Below are 21,895 nucleotides of genomic sequence, written 5' to 3' on the forward strand. Positions count from 1 at the left end.
ATTTAATGAACAAGTGAAATACTTTATATCACCTTCATAAATCTTCCATTTACTAGAGAATAAATGAATCACTTAGAATACACACCAGCTGGCAAAGTTGATTGGAATCTATAGAACCTAATATTTCCCCCTTGCTTCAACAATGTCTCCATATGTAGATCTGCTGCCCATATTTGCACAAAAAAGAAAATCAGCAAGTTCAAGATTCAAGTCTGAGCCATGAGCACCTTTGTTTTATAAAAATGCTACGATCTCGGCCCATTTCTACAGGTCTTACCCTAGTGTGGAAAGGCACTGAGGCAGTTTTGTTTCCCTTCCTCCCTGATGACTAGGTGAAAGAAGAGCAATTTTAAGGTTGGTAACTCAGCTCTTTTCTTATTCAGTGTTACCTATTAGATGCCCTGCAATCATACAATTTAATGATTAATGACTTAATTTAATAAAACTAATTTTTGCTTTAATTACTAAAGAAGGTAAGATAGCCCTCCATCAAGGAGATAACCATCTTCAATTTAGTCCTTTGTTTTCATCTTGTTTGCTCTGGCAAGTCAAAGTACATGATACATGACTTTTCAAATGAGAAAAATATTTTGGAGAGTATGCAAGCTTAGCCTTTTGCTGGATTTTTCTCAGCAGCAGGTGTGTTTCCCTGAGTACATATGAAGATGGGGAATGTAAGGCTTGATCAATAGTGCTAAATCCTTTGTTCACACCAACAGTGACCTGTGCCAGAGGAAACCTGCAAAGATAAGTTTCTCCAGGTTCTGGGGCTCAGAGAGCTTAATCAGTGCATAACAATGAGCTTTGATCTAGTCCATAATAAGACAACTGTCATTTGTTAAACTGAACTCAAGACAGAAAAAAGTTGCAAAGAGAGTATTCATTGGAATCGTCACTTAAAAGACAGCAAAGGCAGGACACCCTCTACCTCATAATTGCCCTTAAAATTGGTACATGGGCAATTGATCTAATCCCTGGGTAGATGGCAAATGTGAAAGAAAGTGTGGACCCTTTGATGTCAATTTTTACCCACTAACAATGAAATTTGGCGCAAAAAGCAGAGGTTTGCCTACTGCTAATTTTGGGTAAATTATATTTGATTATGCCTCAGTTTCCCAATTTGCAAAATGGAGCTCACAGTACCTTCCTTAGAGGTTGTTGTGAGGCTTGAATGAGATAATACGTGTTATGAACCCAACATTGTCTCTGCTCTTTGATTAGCTGTGCAATACATATCAAAGTATTTATTGTTAAAAAACACAATGTAGGAGATTGAAAATTATCATTTTTGATATTAATACCTTCATAACTTACAATACACATTATATTTTGTTTTGATAAAGGAAACATAAGCTTCCTAAAAAGTCTTCAGACCTCAGAGCTGGTCCATTCTCTTCTGAGGAATCCGTTGGATAGACGTTTTATCCATAGTCTCCTAGAACAGGACACACAACAATGTCATTGCAAGCCAGTTGGCACAGAAACACACAAACTTTCTACATTAGACAGTAGAGATTAGAAGCTGTGTCTAGATTAGGGCTGCGTCTACCAACTACACTACCGTGCATGCAAGCAGCTGCACAAACAGGAGCAATCTTTTATCTGTAGGAGCAAATGGCTAGGGTACTGTACCTTTGGATATAAGGATCACTTCGGAAAAGGGAGGTGGCTGAGGCGCCCTGGGGGATCTGCTGAGAAGTCAGTCACTGACTAATCTCCATCATTAGCAGTCATGACTGAAAGTGGTGCTGAGACACTGTGCCACTCCTCCAGCGAGAGCCTACACTTCCTCAGCAATCCCCGGAGCCTGATTGGATTCAGAAAGCTCAAGGGACATTAGTTGCAGTTGCCTCTAGAAAAAAATCAGCTGCAGGTGCTATCACTTTGCCATATAAGAGTCACTGTGATGCAGATGTGCAAGGAATCAAGGTGAGGTCCCCAGAGAGGTTTCCTGGTGTCAGAGCTGCAGAATGACCCCTTCGGTAATTTTGGAAACCAAACAAGCAGTTCCTAATGAACTGGTATCTGCTGGCTTCTGTCTTGAAGCATGTTACTGGCAGAACTTCTTCACCTCTGAATCTTCATGTCCGAACACCCATCTCTTCCAATAGGTTTAAAGGGAAAATGTTAAATTTCTTTAAATATAGGTAATACCATGTCTACATGGATGAAACCAAACAAAACTGTCTCGGTAGATGGTGATGGACTTTTCACTTATAAAAACTCCTTAATATATATGATTTTGAGCACAGAAATGTATAAATCCATGTACATGTACATATCCATGTACTCTCAATACAGTTTCAACAAATCAAATATTTTGTACATTTGCTCAAAACTGTAATTAAAGAGATAAATAGCACACAGATTTGAAGTATCCAGTATACCCTTCCACATATTTCTCCCCAGCACCAAAAAAGCTGCAATTCAGAATTTGATACTATTCTGGAACATATATTCAATTAATCACTGCATTTGTATGTATCCATAAAATACCTCATATTTTTTCTTGCTTTAAAAAATATAAATTGTGTTTGATGGTATATATCTTGTAAAAAATGATGTTAATCATTGTTCATAATTTAAAAAAGAAAAATAACTATCAGCAGGAAAATAATTAACTACCCTGTAGCCCATTTGTATAATAAAATGCTAAACTGAGGTTAAAATGAAGAACATTTTTCAAAGAACTACCTTATATGTTGCATGGGATTTCTTCTGACAATCATTAAACTTTCTGCGAGGATTTTGTAAAGGTTGTCTCCTAAAAGCAGGCTAGAATGAAATTTTGTTTTTCTTACTGATCAGAAAAGTTCTGTATTTTTTGGGGGGAGCTGAAGCCATTTACAATTATTGTTATTACTGATATTTCACCATTCTTAATTTCTTGCTCCTTTCTTCCTTTCTGCCTTCTGTTAAATTTACATATTCTCTATATTCCTTTTCTTTGTTGGTTTTCACTTGCTGATTTAGCTTATATATGTCACATCACAATTATTTTATTTATGGTCCTTTGTGTCAAAAAGTTATAAAATTACAAAGTTCTGCCCAAGGATAAAATAGATCTTAAGTCCTTGTTAAATAGCCTTCCTTCCAGCTATAGCTTGTTTTCTATTTTAACACAAAACTGGACATTACTGTTCTGCTCACATGTTTCATTTACTCATGTGTTTGCATTAGGGCTTGTATCACACATGTGTTAGGGGCGCTCTTTTCTTGTTGTAAAAAGATCCCTTTTAATTGAGATATAATTCCCATACCATAAAATTTACCCTTTGAAGTGTACAATTCCAAGGTATATTCATGATGTTTTGCATCATCACTATCTAATTCCAAAACACTTCATCACCCAATTTTCATTACCCCATGCCCAGAACTCATTCTCCATTCTCTCTGTTACATTGACAACACTGCACTGACAAACAGGAGTCATGGAGCAAGCTGTACAATATAGAATGCTGCTGAAAGAGCAAGATCTTGACATTATTATTCATAGAATAATCATATAGCATCAGTTGTGCGGGGAAGAGGGACAAAGAGAAAAGGGAGGGTTGAAACTAGAAAATGTGCTCTGTAATCTATGCTATCTGTCCCCCAGGCATTCTCATCTGCTTGATGACTCAGTATTGAGATTGAAATCAAGCCTTAGTTCCCCAGTCACAGTTTCAATCTTATCAAGGTGTCCCATTAACCAGCTTCTGGGGGTCCTTTGTCATAATCAGTCAAAGGGCCCCCAGGTGTTCCCAGTCATACCTCTAGATGTGTAAGTCAGGGGTAAGTTTAGGCATCAGTCATTAGGCCCCTGGGTGTTACTGGTCATAGCTCATGATGCATACCCTTCCCAGGGTGATCAAGTTTTCTATTCTTGATGGCTTGAAAGGCACCTTATAGGGTTGGGCTCCCAGAACTGATTGACCAGGCTGTTCTGACCTTGTGTAGGAATGCAGAACCATAGGTAACAAAAATGGTGGCCAAACAGGCCACTTAGGATTACCAGACTCATATCTTTCCTCTCCTCTCCTCGGCCTCTAGCTACCACTGAACTACTGTCTTTCTGCATTAGCCCGTTTGAACATTTCACATAAATGGAGTCATGTGTTATGTGGTCTTTCATATCTGGTTTCTTTCATTTAGCAAAATGTTTCCAATGCAGGAAGCATCCATGCATCATTACCTTAGCAAAGTCAGATAATAACCTATTTCTATGGATTTACCACATCTTATTAGTGTATTCATTCACTTGACATTATGGACATTTAGATTATTTCCACTTTTTCGCGTATTACAAGTAATACGTCTATACATATCTGTAGACATTTTTTTTAAATTATAGACAAGTTTTTGTGTGAACACATTTTCAATTCTCTTGGGAACATACCAGGAGCAGAGTTGCTGGATCGTACTGTCACTTTATGTTTAACTTTTTGAGAAACTGCTAAACTGCATTCCAATTTACATTCCTACCAGCAATGTAGGAGGGTACTGTTTTTTCCACATCATTGTCAACCCTTGCTATTATACATCTTTTTTTCTCCACATCATTGTCTAGTCATCTTTTTTATCCTCATCATTCTAGTGCATACAAAATGGTTTAGGTTTTAATTCCCTAAACACCAATGATGTTGAGCATTTTTCTCACTGCATTTGCATATCTTTTTTTTTTTTTGAAAAATGTTTATTCAGATCTCTTGCTCACTTTTATTTGGGTTGTCTTTTTATTTTTCAGTTATAAGAATTCTTAACATCTTCTGGATTTTGGATCCTTATCAGATACGTGATTTGCAAACATTTGCTTCTATTTCATGGATTTTCTTCCCACTTTTCTTGATGGTATCGTTTGAAGCACAACGTTTCAATCTTGGTGAACCTTTGTTACTTATTTACTCTTTGGTTGCTTGAGCTTTAAGTACCATATTTACAAAATGATTACCTAATTCCAGGTCACACAGATTTACCCCTATTTTATTTTCTAAAACTATGTTTCATGCCCTTTCATATTATATTATGGTTCCCTCTCCACACTGTCTTTCATTAGAAATAAGGACTATTTTCCAATATTAATTCTCTTTTCAGCTGTGTTCTACCTTGAGGTTATCCCATCAACTGAGTTTATCTTTTTTAAAAAATTCCAATGGCTATATTTGTTTGCATTTTTAAATTTTCAGATTTTGAATAATTTCTTTTGCCTGTCTTTGTTTTTTTTCTATATAATTTTACTTCATTATTATATTTTCAAGAAACAGTATTCCTCCATTTTTCTCTAAGTATCCTAAACATTATATTTTAAACTGCTTGACAGCCTGCATCAAGAGCCGATGATGTAAGCATTGAGTCAGAGAGAGACAACACGTGGTATTCCTGAGATGGGAGAGAGAAGTAGTGAGCTGGCCATTGTAATGAGAGAGATGAAGAGTGTCTGGCAGGCCAAGTATGGCAAATTATGTCAAATGTTTAACTACCCATGCCATCTCTAATGGTATGGGAGTGGTCAGAACATGGAGCATAAGACACAATTTGGGACCTGCTTATACTGCCAAATGACAACCAAAGACAGATGGCTAAGACTGACTTGGAGGACTTGGAAACTCAACTGACTAGCAGGAAGCCCCCAGCACAGCATGTAGAAATTAGGTCAGCCCTGGCTATTTTGATCCCTGCCCAGGATGGCCTCCAGGTCCCACCTGACTGAATGTTAAGACCTTATAAAGAAGAGCAACCCCCATCAGTATACACTGGAGTGGTTTGATCTACAACATGTTTTCTCCTAATGCTCATCGACCAAACAGCATAACTTCAGAGCAAGGTCTAGTCAATATTAAAAAAAACAAGTTAGCATACATACATGATGGAATACTACTCAACTATAAAAAATAAGATGAACTCTTGCCATTTGTGACAACATGGATAGAACTGGAGGGAATTATGTTAAGTGAGGTAAATTAGAAAAAAGACAAATACTGAATGATTTCACACAAATGTGAAATATAGAGAAACAAATCAAAGAAAATGACACAACTGAACCAAATAAACCCTAGAAATATGACTGCAGAATTGAGGCTGTTAGAAGGGTATGGTGGAGAGGGATTGGGTGAAAGGGGGGGAGCAACAGTCTAAAGTAAAGGACAATGGATGCTTTGGTGGTGGGTGTGGTGTTGTGACATACATTTGAGGAGGTGTAAGCCTATTTCCTTAAATCAACACAGTGTTATAAACCAATGTCACCTCAAAAAAGGGAAAAAATTCAGTTAGTTTACTAGATTCAGAACCAAATTTGAAAAAAAAAACAAAAAAAAACAAAAAAAAACAATGAGCCTTTCTGTGAGTATGGTTGCTTTCTGTGAGTATGGTTGCTTTCTGTATAGAGTAAATTCAACTGGAGAATACACACTCATACCCACACATTCAGTCTTATAAAAGTAGTGAGCACCCAATATGTGCTTGCCACTTTGTCAGGCGCAGGGCAGAAAGGAAGGCAGTCCCCACCCCTGAAAAAGCCACCTATTAATGGAGAAATGGATTGATAAGCAAATAATTGTGCTAATATTACTTCTCCTAGATGATCTGGAGGGACTGCAAAGGAAAATACAAGGGTAAGAGCATTGCAGGCAGAGGGCGAGAAGCAAGAAAGTTTAAGTAGACACTGAGTCCAGCTGTTGGAGTGAGGTGGGGAAGCCACAGAAGCTAAGGTTGAAAAAACAGACATAGATTATATTTCATCTAATCTAAAATGTCAATTATTTTGAAAAGTTAAATATTATTTTATATAAAACCTAGAAAAATTGCTGGTAATTAAATTATGATAAAGCACCATTGATTGCAAACATTCCTATTTCAAAAGGGCTAACATGTAAGGGTATCTCTCAGAATGGGTAAAATATGGCAATTCCAGAAAAAAGAAATGTGAAAGATTAATTAACGTTAGAAAGCAGATTTTTTAAAAGATAAAATAAATGCGAATCTAATGCAGATATAATTTTTCTTATTTTGTTAACATATTAATGCTGGCATTAGCAAGAGCAGAGTGAAATGGCAAACTCACTACACATAGTATAGAATACTACCTTTCCAGAAATCACTTTCACAATAATGACAAAGAATATGAACCTAAATATGTATGTATTCTTGATCCAGTAATTCTACTACAGAAATCTATCCTAACGCCATACTTATGGACTAGAAAGAAGATTTAAGTACAAGAACATAAGATTAATTAAAATAATAAAAATGCTAACTACTTAAATGTCAAATTATCAACGATCTTATAATATAAATTGTGACATAATTATATGAAATGTTAGTCAATGAAATATTTTTCATTTATTTAATAACATGGGGGGAAATCTCATAATGCAATGGCAAATTTTAAAAGGAAGGAAACAAAAACTCCATGTAGAATAAAAAACCTGAGAAAGACATATTCAGTGGAGACTGGAAAGAGATATAATATTGGTGAGCTCTGGGTGGTATATTGGCAAAAGTTTTTCTTCTGATAATTGTTAGCATTTTTTCCATTTTCTGGGATGTTCATATTAACCTTTTATTAACTCTCCTCAATAGATATGTCTTTCTAAGTCTACTTACAAACATTAAATTGTAGTAGACAATGTTGTCCCATGCATAGAGACAGAATGAACAATATATGGCTCTCACATGAAACAGTGATCACACATGGATATTGTGAAAGCTCAAAATTCACTAATAGGGCCTGGTGGCGCAGCGGTTGAGTGCTGGGCTGCAAAGCTGCCCGCAGCATACGCAATGCCTGTTCAATCCCCGGCTGCTGGTGAGGGTCCCACATGGCGCGACAGACCTCTCCTGCTGTACCTGCTGCTCCCCTCAGCAGTGTGTTTCGTCAGTCTGCCTGTTCTGTTCCCTGCTCTGGCTCTGGTGCATTCTCTCACCCTCCCACGCTTCTGACTGTGCCCAGTGCTTATATAAATAAATAAATAAATCTTTTTAAAAAATCACTAATAAATGTTAGATGAGATTCAATACAGACCACACATGACTTCCATATTTCTCAATAGCAGAAACTGATTAGCTATGAACACCCAATATACATGTCAGCATATATATGTATGTATTTGCATATGCAGTGTATATATGTATGCATATAACTACATGCTGTATTTGCAAGAATAATTTCTAATCCCAATCTGTAGAGATAAGGACAGAGTTGAACCCAACTGTCTCTCACCGAAGACTCACACTCAGCCCTGTACCATCAGTCTCTCAAAGAAATGCTTCCATAGCACATCTTGATAAACATCCAGGAAGAACATGGGAGGCAGTGAACCAGCTATGAATATAGTATGTCCTTTCCTGGAGGAACCTCAGATAAAGCTCTCTGATAACAGGTTGGAGTGGAAAAGTAAGGGGTCAGATACTCTGTCCGCTAACTGCTAAACTCAATTCCTGAGAAACCATCCTGAGAAAACTCTCCGGATCACTAGGATTATGGCACAGTACAGTTTACCCACCTGGCAAGGTCAGGCGACTTGTGGAGCTAGTGCTTGGGGCTGGGGAGCCATGAGAACGCTTCTTAGTGCCTGTGAAGAGGAAAAAGAGGATAAGGGAGGGTAGCATTGTGAATACGCTTCTGGGACGGGTAGTAGTCATCAAATGATATCTCAAACATTATCCAATGACCTGAAAGCGAGAGTCTGAAAACAATGTTTAGAAGAAAGTAGGGGCGGGGCTGCCCCTACTCCAGGGTCAGAGAAGCCAGGAGCATAGCCTTGGCCTGTGTGCACCTGTGTGCACTTGACCCTTCTCGGTCTTCTGGGGGGCAGGTTGGTATGTTGAGACCAACACACCCTGAGCAGGCTGAATGTGAGGACCAAGAGGGAGAGCTTCTAAATGTGCAGTAGCCTGAGTACCGTCACCGGAGAGTCGGTCTCATTTGCCAAGATGGAGCTTAGCATCAGTGTTTGTAACGCCCCCTGCCCCCAGGTGATAATAATTGTTTCCAGGATGGAGAACTACTGTTGCGGAAGTAGCTCCTCTGAACAGTTGTCACCCTTGACATCGTGTTATTGTTATTATTGTATTATTACTATTATTCGTAGTTGTAGTGTTAACTGTACTACTAGTAATAATAAAAATAGAAAACAGAATGTTAACCCAAATGCCTCAGACCCACCCAAACAGTTACTTTGCATGAGGTGAGAGCAGCGCGGGAGGACTTTAGGCCCCAGGCCTCATAGATGCTCTGAATGTCAGAGTTGGCGAAGAACTTAGAGGTGCAAACTTGGCTGTAAGAGAGCTTCAGAATCCCCTGAGGTGATTTTTATAAGTGTGGCTCCCAGGGTGCTTTCCAGAGCCTACTGAAGCAGAATCTCGGGGAATGAAGCCAGAAGTTTGCCTTTCAGCAAGTTTCCCAGGTGAACGTAATGATTATCAGTCTAATGAGGTGTCCTGGACACACAGAGGTGAACACATTCACCCAAAGTGAAGGTGGTTGTCAGGGCTGCCTGGTGCACAACTCCAGGGGTGCCATTCACTCTGGATCCCACACAAAGAACGGTGGGCATGAGTGTGGAAATGTCAGCCCCAATCAGAGGCACTATGTGAATCACAGGTGTAGGGTAAGGGAAAATGTCAGGCTTTTCTGCCCTCCCGCCATCAGGATAGATGATGGATCCTTGCGGTCCTGAATGCATGCCTGATGGCGGGCACCTGGAATAGGGTGTGGGCATAGGTAGATGGGATTCACCTGGGCCAAGACTGGGCTTTTAAGGGCGGCGTCACGGGGACACCAGCAGAAGCCGAGAAGCAGCAGAACGAACAGAAGAGCAGAGAAGCAGAGAGAAGGCCAGAGAGCCCAGATAGAGTAAGGATTTGCTGGGGCCTGGGAGGCCTACCAGCCTCCCGGCCCCCCAGCACCCCTGCCTGCCATATGCCTGGTAAACCCCAATAAAAGCCTGCAAAAAGCCACTGAGGACTCTGACTCCTCCTTTACCCGGTCTGCTGGATCATAGAAAACCTGCACTGTGTCCTTTCCTGACCCTACAACAGGACACAAATCCATGCCTCTGATTTTTGGGTGATCTCCTAGAAAGGCATCTGTGTCCCACTGGATCCACCTGCTCTATGGGGTGACCCAGAGTATTAATTCTTCCAGTCACAAGACTTTTTATTTGTCTCATTGTCCCTTTGGGGTAGGGCTTCTCAACCGCAGCAGTATGACATTTGGGTCACATAATTCTTTGTGAAGGAGACTGTCCTGTGCACAGTAGAGTGTTGAGCTGCATTCCTGACCTCTGTCCACTAGATATAAGGGGCACCTCCCCTGTCCTGATGATCAGAAATGCCCTCCAGACAATGACAAACACCCCATAGGAGCGCAGTTACCCTCAGCTGTGACCACTGCTTCAGGCTGGAAGTTTAGAGTGTCAGTTCACAGTTTGATAGTTCGGTCCTAAGTAATAGTCACTGTCATATATCAAACTACCACCAATGTCCTAGGTACCATATTACATGGTATTGTACCATTTTTTAAATAAGCAGCTACCCACAATTAAATGCATGTTAGTTGTCTTTTTTGATACTCTGATGATTAAATGATTTCCATTTTACAGAATTTGGAAGCAAAGGACATATAAGTAATTTGCGTAAAGTTGATGTGTGTTAGAACACAAAATCCTTCAGAGTTACAGTTACAGACTCTTTTTCCAATGACTCCTATTGTTTTTTGACCAACCCATTATCCAGATTTCCTTCACGTGCAGTCTTCCTAAATTTACCTAAGGATAAGAAAAACCTGCAGTAAGTATTTTAAAAAAAAGGAAAAACAAAACCAGATTCCCAGGCCTTACCAAGTACTAGTGAGTCAGCATTTCTGGAAGGGCCTGTGAGTTCCATAGGTCCCCCAGGTGACTGTGACTTTCAGGCAAACTTGGAAACCTTGTGTGATACATTTTCCTTCTTGTCTAACTGTTGGAAAATATGGCACCCTCTCTCTATGGATACTCAAGAGATCAAATGTAAGGTTGCCAACACAAGCACTTGAAAAACTTCAAGGCACTCGGTGGCTACAAGCTTCCAATACTGTTACTGCCTGTAGAAACACTCACTTATTATTTTATATGAATGATTGGTGCAAGTTTTAAAGGTCATCTACTAGGATCTCCCAAAAGCTTGCAGCTTGATGATTCTCTCTTGGGGAAGCTTTTCATTCCCTCGGTATCTTCTTTGCAGACACTGAGTGGGATCGGAATCTCTGGGGGCCTTGGGCCATTGGGAAAGCAAAACTAAAAGCCCTCTGGAAATGATGTTGTTTTTCGCTGTGCTTGATGACATCCCTCTGTATCAGGAAAGGGGAGAAGCCAGCCCCACTTCTCCTAATCATGAGTCATACACAGGTAGCAGGCAGAGATGCATAAAATAAAGCTGCTTGAGAATTCTTCAGCACTTTAGCAGCAGCGTGGGCCATCAGGGATGTTTAGGTTCTGAGTCAGCTTTCACTGGCTCCCCTTTAATTGAGGTGGTATTCCTGGAATAAATTCTCAATCCATGGTCACCAAATTACATATCACTTTACTCAGTCCCCTTTGTGGGAATAACACTCAATGTATCTAAGTTTCATTTTCTAAAACCCTTTACCCCTCCCTTACTCCCATTCCCAGGAAAACATCTGAAACTGAGCACCCAACTACCCCATTCCCACAGTTGGCCTGGGGACACAGAGATCCCTCTGGGATTTACTGGAGAAATCTACTCAGGGATGTTACTTCCTCAGTGACACAGAATTTACTCTGTCAGAGGTTTTTAATCTTCACTACCCATCAGGATCATACAGGGAGTTTTAAGGAAAATATGCTGCTATCAGGACCCTTGTAAAGACGCTGTTTAATTGGTCTGGGGAGGCATCCAGCACTCGGCTCTTTTTTTGCAGCTGTGAGAGAGAAACATCATATTTGGTGGTCCCTGCAGAAGACATTTCTTTTCCTTCAGCCATCAGGGAAGGCACCCTGTCTTCTGAATAACTGGTGTCCTTTATTTTCCTGGATGAAATGACGTTTTATTTTCCATTTTTATTTTGGGTTTCAGGAAACTCAGATCCAGTTTATGACAATGTTGTGAAGTGGGAGGCCTATTTAGCCTGTGTGTCTACATACGAACATTTGCCCTGGTATGCTCTCTCTACACAGACTCTCCTTTCTGCCACTGATTTTATTTTGCTTTATTAATTATTACAAAACAGATTGATTACATTATGTTTTAGAATCCTGAACTATTACATAAATGATTTGGATAAAATGGGAACAAATAAATAAGTAGCTACATCAGTGTTGATATGCTAAGCTTCATTTTCCTCATCTATAAACATTTTAAAAACATCAATTTCAGAATGCAATTGTGAAGATCAAGTAAGAGTAGACAGGTAAAGTGTTTAGCAAACTTCAGTGAAATAAAATGTTTGCTATTAACTTAAATTGAAAGGTGTGCATTATATTTATGTGTGTGTGTAAAGTAGCTAATATATCATCTGTGGGAGAGAGGCATTTTAAGGTCATGAATTGCGTTGTCCTCGACCCAGGGTACGTGACTTTTCAAAAAGTAAACAACCCAATCAGTCAGTTCAGGGCAGAAATGTCATCACTGCAGCTTGTGTGACTGGAAGTATCTTTTGACAAATGAATAGCTTTCAGATATTTCAAATTAATGTCCTTGGTTGGTTCAGTTAAAGGGCAATGAATCCAATTCATCAGGAGTCTGGAGAAGACAGTGATGGAAGTGACAACCAAGGCTGCCCCCCTGGGGACAAATACACACACATAAGACTCAGGACATGAGTTTGCATTAAACACCAGTGATTTTCAGCTCCACATCAAACAAATAGTCTCCCTTCTACAAAATAGGGTTAGCACAGCCAAGTCTATGCCTGCTGAGGAAAGGGTGATTTAAGAGCTCCTGAGAACAAGCGTCATCATTAGTAATGATCCAACAATAGCACTGCTGTTATCACACAACTGGCTCCCACAGGGCAGAGGTGGGAGCTGCAAGACCCAGGAGGGAGAAGTTTCTGTCAACCTACTGAGCACTTGCAATCTCTTTTATTTAGCATATTGTAAAGTCTGCCTTTATGATACTCACAAACCTCTGATCCTTACTTATAAACACATCTACCAACATCTTTACTATGTTGTACTTGGGCAGCAGTAGAGGGCAATTGGCTGTTGCCTGATGTCTGGGATCAAAATGTCATTTTTGTCTCTTTACAGTCTTAAAAAAAAAAAAAAGAGCATCGAGAGAAGCCCAAGTTCAGCTCAGGGCTGAAAATGGAAATGTTGGAAGAGCTTGGAGGGCTTCTAATCTGACAGCACTTACCTAAGCGTTGTCTTCCAGTGGTATGTAAATAAGAGTTGCATACTGAGAATGTTTAATAACAACTACCCTCCACAATACAACCACCACCAGTACTATGCTTGCTTTTGTGTGACCTGATCTCTGTTCATTACAAGGAAAAAAATCACCAAAAACACAAGAGTTATTTATATAGCACAACACTATATACATTTTAAATACAGCTGCTTTACTATTTGAATATGCTTTGGAATTGACTATAGGAATGAGGCATTGAAACTGTTCATGACCTTTGGCCAAACTTGTACACCTAAAAAGCTGCTCAATGGAGAGATTCAGAAATGCAACAAAGCCTTATGCACAAAGAACTCCATTTCTATGCTAATTTTAACTGCAAAAAAATAAATAAGAGCATGTAAGCTAATTGTCCAAGAGCAGAGAAGCAGTTAAGTGTGCTAGAGCCACAGAATGAAATAAAATGTTGCTACTGAAATTATATTAATAAAGAGCTTTTTAAAAATGGGACAATGCTCACAACCCAATATTATCTGAACAAACCATAGTACAGAATTAAATACACTGTAGGGTAAGGTCGCGACTGTGTAAAAACACATAGCAAGAGACCATAAGGAAATACAGTGAAAAGCTAACAGTGAATAGCCATTGGATGGGATATTACACGTGATTTTAGTTTTATTGTACTACTCTGTATTTTTCAGAATCAGTAAGTTCTACTTTTGCTTTCAAAAAAGAAGACATATATGACAAATACAACAGCACTGAAGAAAATCACACTCCGTTTGTCAGTAATAATCCAGTGGATTAGAGGGTGGTGTTTGTGTAATACACTACTAGGGGAGTCATTCTCACATGTTGCTGGCTAGAGGAGTGAGGCCAGGTGCCATCCCGCTTGCCCACAAGCAGGGGCAGTGACTAGTCCTAATCAGACTCCGAGTATTTGTGGCTGGAGAGGAAAAACATATATATTTCCAGGTAGACCTTTCAAAAGAAGGAGGAAGAAAAAGAGCCTGGAATTCACAAGCTAGTATCATGGACTGTCAAACCATTATCATCATACCCAAAAGATTGAACATCTGGATGCTAGTCCAATTCTGAGAATTCTGACATTTCCTACGCCTCTAAGGAGTTTCTGATAATCCATTCACCTCACCCCACCTACTCATGAAAGATTATATGAGATGTGAGGCACTGTGTATATCTTCCAGCACGTAGGCACTTGTACCTGGGTATCATGTGGTTTTGAAGGAATACAAGACACAGATGGTTGAGTGAGTACCAACAGTCACTTATCTGGGATGGTGACAACAATGAAAAACACTAAAAGAAAAAAGGCACCTTTTTCATTTTTCAAATTCCAATTGAGAGGTTAACTCATTGTTTTTATTTGGTAATCAGAAGAACATACAAGACATTCATTATTAGATGCTGGGGGAAAATAATACATTGAGGAACTGTCAGCCTCATCTGTGCAAATAAGATTTACAAGAAACACATCTTTAATTTATTGAGCGCAGTTTAGCATATTGTTTTTACATGAATCCTCATGATTTATTTTTGCACTTGGAGATGTGATGCTATGGCATTTGAATAGTTTCAGTATAAACCAGCATCACAGGAAAAAAAAAACGCTCTTCTTCAGACCCTATGGTCTTTCTCTAGCTCGATGATACACAAAGGCAATTTGCAACCTGCATTTTATCTGCTAGAAGCATATTTCACACCATGGAAGTATATTCTATCATTGCTATAAAATACAGACAAGTCCATTTAACATCTTCCTTTTGGAAGAGTATTCTCAGAACTCAGCCCCAAATCCCTTCCTTATTTCTCCAAAGAACTAAGTATTTGGCATGATTTGAATTGAGGTTTGGGGTTTGATTCTGCTTGCGTCCCTCATTCAGTCTTGTTCAGCATTGTTGAAATTAATTCAGACATCTCCCACAAATTCAGTTGAACAGCAACAAAATCTAAGGCTTAGGAGATGAGCTGAGTGATCCATTCACATGTTATGTATTAAGAGAGACTCTACAGACCCATGGAGGGGCATAGCATCCTATGGAGAAAAACCCTGTGACAGAAATAATTGTGCTCTGCACTGAGGGAAGATAATGTGGCACATATTAGCCTCAGAGTGACTCGCCTTGCATTGGGTGATGGGTCTCCCCTGAGGATTTCCTTTGTCCTGCTTCCTTCCCCAGTGTAATCCCTCCTGCCCACCTACCCCTTGGCACCAAACATTTCCTCATGTAGGATGTACTAGAACAAGTTGCTTTCACTTTTTCCCTATTATTTTATGTTTCCATGTGCTAAAATGATACTGCAAGCTAAATGGCTTGCCTAGACAGAGGCAAAAGAAGGAATTTTCAAATGGCAGGAAAATGAAGAAGAGAGGAAAGGTAAAAGAAAATTTATGAAAAGGGGAGGAGACTCAAGCTAGGGGTGTGTGGAGGAATCTGGCTGTACAGTGGACACCAGAGCTCATAAAAACCTAACTGAGTTCTACAAATGAAAATAGCAAATATTTAAAAAATTTTTACAGTGTATAAAATTGTATAAAAATATCATCAAAGCAAAAAAAATGGAAAGTGTATACTCTACAGTTCTAGCTCTAGAGTCAGTGACTTGACGATATACCTATGGCTATGAATCTATACTATAAATCTTTACTATAAAGCTATGTATATTAATGTGTGGCTATATTTCTATACCATCACACATATACCCACTCAAAGACAAATACATAAGTACATAAATCCTTACTCCAAGCTAGACCATGACAGAGAAGCAAAGACTATACAATGATGTGCCTCCAGGACGACCTATTTAAGAGCCATTCCATAGTCACCAGGTTTTAATGGGCTTTATTTTGAGTAGTTATCCTGCACCATCACCTGAGAAATACTTCTATATGGTCAAATGCCAGCTCCCACAGAGATACATGGTTTGAGGGGCCCCTTGTGATGACACTCTCTGGCCTGCTGCAGTCAGCATTTGCTCCAATTAATAGCAAGGATGACTAAGTGTGCCCCAAGTGAGCTGAAAGGGTTCATGTGGTATCCTCTATTTCCCTGGTTCAGTGCGCAGCAAACTAAACTGGGTAGCCAGATTATGCAAATTCATCTCAAATAATGTCTGCCGATGTTTTAAGGAAAAGTGCTGGAGGTAGAGAAATGAGTTAAAATAACTAGAAATGAGTAATGTTTAAATTGGCTTTCATGAATCTTTCAGTCAGGTCTCCCCTGTTCCTTCAAAGAAACAGTTCTGGCTTGTTGCAGACTTCCCTGATGGAGCATCCTGACTTTTAGAAATATCTAATGAGAATATCTGGGGGCCTCCTTTCTGTTTTTCTACTCTCCCTGGACCGAAAATGACATGTCAGAGGAACCCTGTCTAATGTCATAACTGGTTCTAATACCATTCTAATTCACTTGTCACCTCCATGCCCATCAGTGTTTTTGTTGAAAGGAAACCTCAAAAGCTGAAATCTGATCTTGGCAGGTAATGTATCTCTTGTTTCTCAAAGGGGTATTTTATAGAAATACTGTGCTGTTCATTGTACAATTTTTCATTAAGTTTAATTTCTTTTTTTTAAAGTTCAATTTCTAAGAGATAATGAGGCCTTTAGTCAAGGATCACTGTTGATGAATTACAAGTATTACTTTCCATTTATTCACCCATAAAATCCAATATAATTATTGCAACATTATTTTCTTTAACTTCCAATTTTGCAGAATTCAGTGCTATACCAATCATAATACTGGTGGAGCAAAACTGGGCAATGATTCCCCACTCTGTACCTAGAGAATCTCCTATTTTCTCCAAGAGAGTGAATTCTGGATTTAAAAGTTACAACTTATGTTATAAATAAATCCACTAGTATTTCCAAAAGATTGGTATCCTCATCCCATCCCAAAAGCAGATTAATCCTACCTTGGTTTTGGTTTTAGCTTTTCTTAAATACAAGAGTCAAAGAGAAGTTTTTATTGTTTGGTTTTTTATAAACTTGGCTCTGACAAATTTCCACAAACTACCTGCAATTTCCCATTCATTATGATAAGTTATTTGCGTGGTTAGGTTGTCTGTATATACCGAGAAGCAAGTCGTTAGCAATATGCTTGGTATATAGGAGATGCTAAATAAATTTCAGACAAGTCTGAAATTTGTTTGCACTCACAGGATGGAGTGGGATTCAACTGGATAATTTTGCATGTGTTTCCTGAATTCTGACCACACCGGGCACTATGTAGATTTCAAATCAGAATGAAGTTTCCCACTAGAAAGAAAAAAAGTGTTTCCTGGATCCTTAAATTCTCTTTATTTGAGACATTTGCCACCTACATGTACTTTAATCTCTGAATCTTCTCTATATCACTATAAGAAGATTTTATTCTATTTTTCTCTTGTTTTCTCCAATATTCCATAAGTAAAATTATGAAGTAATTCTATCATGTAAGTCTTTGCTCTAAGTTTAAGACTAGAAAGAAACATTATATTATCTACCTATATCTGTGTATCTTTCATCTATCTATCTATCTATCTATCTATCTATCTATCTATCTATCTATCTATCTATCTATCTATCTATCTATCTATCTTTCTATCTGGTATCCATCTAAAGAAAAGTGATCTATGAGAGGAATAATATTAAAAGACCAGTATCCTTTCTCCCAAATACACATTACAAATTTGGTCTCTATTTTTAGGTCTGCTCTATGTCTTACATCCTGTGACAATTTTGCTCTTTACTTTTCATATTTACTAAATGCATCATTCCAGGTGGAAAATGTAATATGATGGCTTTAATTCTGCAAATGAAATGAACAGGTGCTAGACTACTCTGGCTCTCAAGTGTTTAGGTATCATTTTATTGTTTAAGTATATCATGTCCTTAATAGGAAGCTGTCCAAAGTTTCTAATCATTTTTAAGAGCTCCGAGAATGAAATGGACAGTGGAAGAAAGCCCATTTGAATTTAATGTGCTAGAAATGTGTTTCTTGTCTGTGCCATAAGCTATTAGGGCCCATAACCCAAGAAAGGTTAACATGAATAAAAGATGGACAAAGACCTCTCTATGGATGGGTCCCATAACACTGAAATAAACAATATCAACACAACTGGGATATAGAGCTGTTTGGCGACGTGGGGACCCAGACTCAAGGCCCAAATCCATTTGCCATTTTCCACCAAGAGACACACAGAACTTGTGGTTTGTCAGTGATAGGAATGTTCCTACTGCTTTCCCTACCTGCCAGTCAATTCTTAGTCTAGACGAGCAAACTTTTGCTTTCTATGTGACAAGGTAACACAGAATTAAGATGCCAAGGTCTATGCAATGGAAGGATGAGTGCCCAGCGTCACTTGTCTTGGAGGACTCTGAAGAAAATGAAAACTGAGCTGGGACATTGGAAATATTGTTCTTCCAGTCAAGACTAACTTGAAGTCATGATTTTAATGTATCAACTCCAGTATAAATTCATAGCATAACAATATATTGTTTTATACTTTTAAAAAATAGTCTTGCATTTCTTTCAAACCTTTCAAAATACTTTTTGAGGATTTAAAAATCCACATAACGTGGAGCTTTTATTTTTCCACATTAAAAGGTGCATACAGAGCTCTGTATAGTCTTCCCATTCTTTTTCATCTAATCAATGACTTAAAGCAAATGAAAAACAATTTCATCTTTAGTGATGCTAGAAAAAAATGGCTATAATCCTATTTCTTTTTTAAAAAATTGGTTAATGTTGCTTGTTGACGTATAAAAGGGAAGTTGCAGGCTTTCTATTTTGACTGGCCATGAGATACAGAATAGAAATGAGGTAAAAGGTTCAGGTTCCAAGGTCAAGAACAGACATGTACTGGCTGTATTTCATTCCTATACAAAACCACAACACCACAAAGAACAGTTCACAAACTGAAGTCCCGTGGACTGAATGCAGGGCATAAGTATGTTTTCTGTGACCAGCACAGTGTAAGTTTCTGAATGAGTTGCCAGTATTTAAAAATTTAGAGAGGGTTTATATAAAATCCTAGGTTTCTAGGGCCCCCCAATCCTACATAACACTCATCCTGTTGCTGGCTAGCAACTGCTCCCTTCCTAAGCACATGTGCCCCCTCTCCAATTTCTCACTGTCCCTGCTACTCCTACTGCCTCACAGATACCAAGGCCCATTGTGAATTGTCATTTATCACAATAATAGCGGTATTACATGGCTTGCTTTACTCATTTACATGACCTGCTAGGTCCCTGATTTGAATTTGCAGCCACATTATTTATTGTGATCACAGTTAGTAAAATGGGGGGTGAGGGGGGCAAGAGAAAAAAACATGTTATTACAAAGCAAAATGCAAAGCTGACCAATACACCCTGTTCAAATATCCACACACCACTGTGCAATGTGTGTAACAGATTTCTTCAAATCATACTGTTAGGGAACACTTCAGCAAGGCAAAAGGTTTTGCAGACCACATATACAATTTTCTTTCTGTCTGAAGAAATACCAACTTTCCGAATTAGTAATAAGAAAATTTTTTTTAATATTTGTTTTTGTGCTCTTTTAGTAGAAATTAAATCTTCAATTGGAAATACATGTAAGAAAATCCTCTCTTTCTTCCTATTACTAATTCCCTTCCATCACCAGCATAGTCACATGATTTATCCCTGGGAAGCACTCAAAGATGCCTTGTGAACCAAAACTATATTGTTAAGAATTTGTTTTATCCAAACCACACCCTTTATATCCATAAAATTATACTCCATAGGGTTCCATTTTGGACTTGGTTTGGACGAGGAGGGATTGCATCTATATTCTCTCAGTGCTACATCTACTATTCTTATATTTGATTTGTGCTATTAATCAGGTCCTACCTCGTATTGCTAAATCTTCTTAAAATGAAAAAAATTTTCTGGCATATCTCCCTGATACTAATTAAGTCAAACCATAGATGTCCGAAATAAGAGGACAAGCTAGTGGTAAATATTTCAGTAACCACTTAGTTAGAGATGCTATCCAACAAAACAGGATTTTCCACCTGAAAAGTATGGCCAAGAATGAAACATTCAGGTTTATATTGATGAATACACAGATAAATTCAACATCAAATAAGATTCCTACAGGATTATCTTTAAAAAAAAGAATTTCATATTTTATATATATATATATATATATATGTATGTAAAGGAAAGCATATGAACAATTTTTTAAATCTGAAAGGAAACTGGAGGGAAAAAAAAGAATGTTCCTGATTCAGGATAGGAACAATCAGAGACTGGAATCATCATCTTAGCTGTGATGAAGGCCAGCATAGCTGTGTCCACTATCAGCAGCCCGTGCAAAAAAAAGTAACATTTAAAGTAACAGCATTGACAGTAATAACATGGCAGTTTCTGTGTGTGGCTTTTCAGGCCCCTTTCAGCATATCCAGGACGTCCATTCTCATCAGGCCAGACAGGTGCCTTGAAAGTCAGGGCATTAGCAAAGGATTTTGTGGAAGTCCCTTCAAGTTTTATTTCTGTTTGTGCAAAAATCTCAAGTTGCTTGGTTTGCTCAGGGGAAATTCCCAGACTTGTAAGAGCTCAAACCAGCCCTCAGAGGATCAGCCCCTGGGAGGGGGTGGCATGAGAGAAGGCCAAGTGTGGGGGCTTGTTTTTGAAAGTTGTACACCTTCCCCAGATATGGGTCTTTGTGGAAGAAGGAGAAGAAGGAGAATGAAGAAGCTCAGCTAAAATGATGCAAGACACTGGCAGCCTCTTTTATTGTATATGAGGTGTTTTTTACTCTTCTGAATCTGAAAAAAAGAAAAAGAAAAAGAAAAGTGTCAATGCTGCCTTTCCCCCCCCTTCTCCACCCTCCAGATCTGAGGAGAAGAAAATCTGAAGGTTAAAAAAAAGGGGGGGGGGGTTGGTGATCAATTAAACATTTTGATACCAGTCATTGCTGTCTCCTTTGTAACAAGATTCATTCTATTCATAAAGGGAAAAACCTCAGTGGAGAAACTGAAGCATTGGTTATATTTGAAATCTTGGTGATTCCTTCAAACTGATTATGAAACATTTATTAATACACCTTATTTTGTGTATTAATTGTGCCTCAGGGGTAAGTGGGATTGGAAGAAATCAGATTCATCTAGTCCATCCCAAGCATTTCATACCAAAAACAGTGTCCCTCTCTCAGAATTTTTGTCCCACCCTTCAGAAGCTTCTCAAAGAGATTTAGAATAAGATGTATCCCAAGCAAAATAATCGTGCAGCTGGGTAAATCACCTGAATCCTCTACTGGACCCAGACCGAGGTGGTGGCGAAGAAAACAAAAACAGAAATAGGATGAACTTAACAAAAATACACATCAGATTTTCTTTTCACCTGGAATAACCTCAGCAAAACCATGTAACCTCAATGGGTTTCAACAGAATTTTTAAAAAGCAAACACACAAACAAAACCCACTATGCTATTGTTTCCCATAACCACTAGCTTGTTCTGTAAGTCATGTGTCTTATAGTTAGAGAGAGTTTCCTCCTCTGTGGGGTTCCCCAGGGACAGCAGTCCAGCGGTCATCTACAACAAGT

At 38.7% G+C, this 21,895-nt stretch overlaps 1 protein-coding gene across 4 annotated transcripts in view; it reads right to left on the minus strand.

Moving 5' to 3' along the window:
• Positions 1-21,895, minus strand: part of PDE1C (phosphodiesterase 1C) — a gene marked incomplete at both ends in the record, with an annotated part of 491,455 nt that overhangs the window by 11,101 nt on the left and 458,459 nt on the right. For all 4 annotated transcript variants that reach the window (XM_084229771.1, XM_084229773.1, XM_084229772.1 and 1 more), the window contains one exon: positions 8,481-8,549. In XM_084229771.1, coding sequence (XP_084085897.1) covers positions 8,481-8,549 — 69 coding nt within the window. The remainder of the gene's footprint in view (positions 1-8,480; positions 8,550-21,895) is intronic.

The sequence above is a fragment of the Talpa europaea genome (assembly GCF_964194135.1).
Source record: "Talpa europaea genome assembly, chromosome: 3".
NCBI classification, from domain to species: Eukaryota; Metazoa; Chordata; class Mammalia; order Eulipotyphla; family Talpidae; genus Talpa; species Talpa europaea.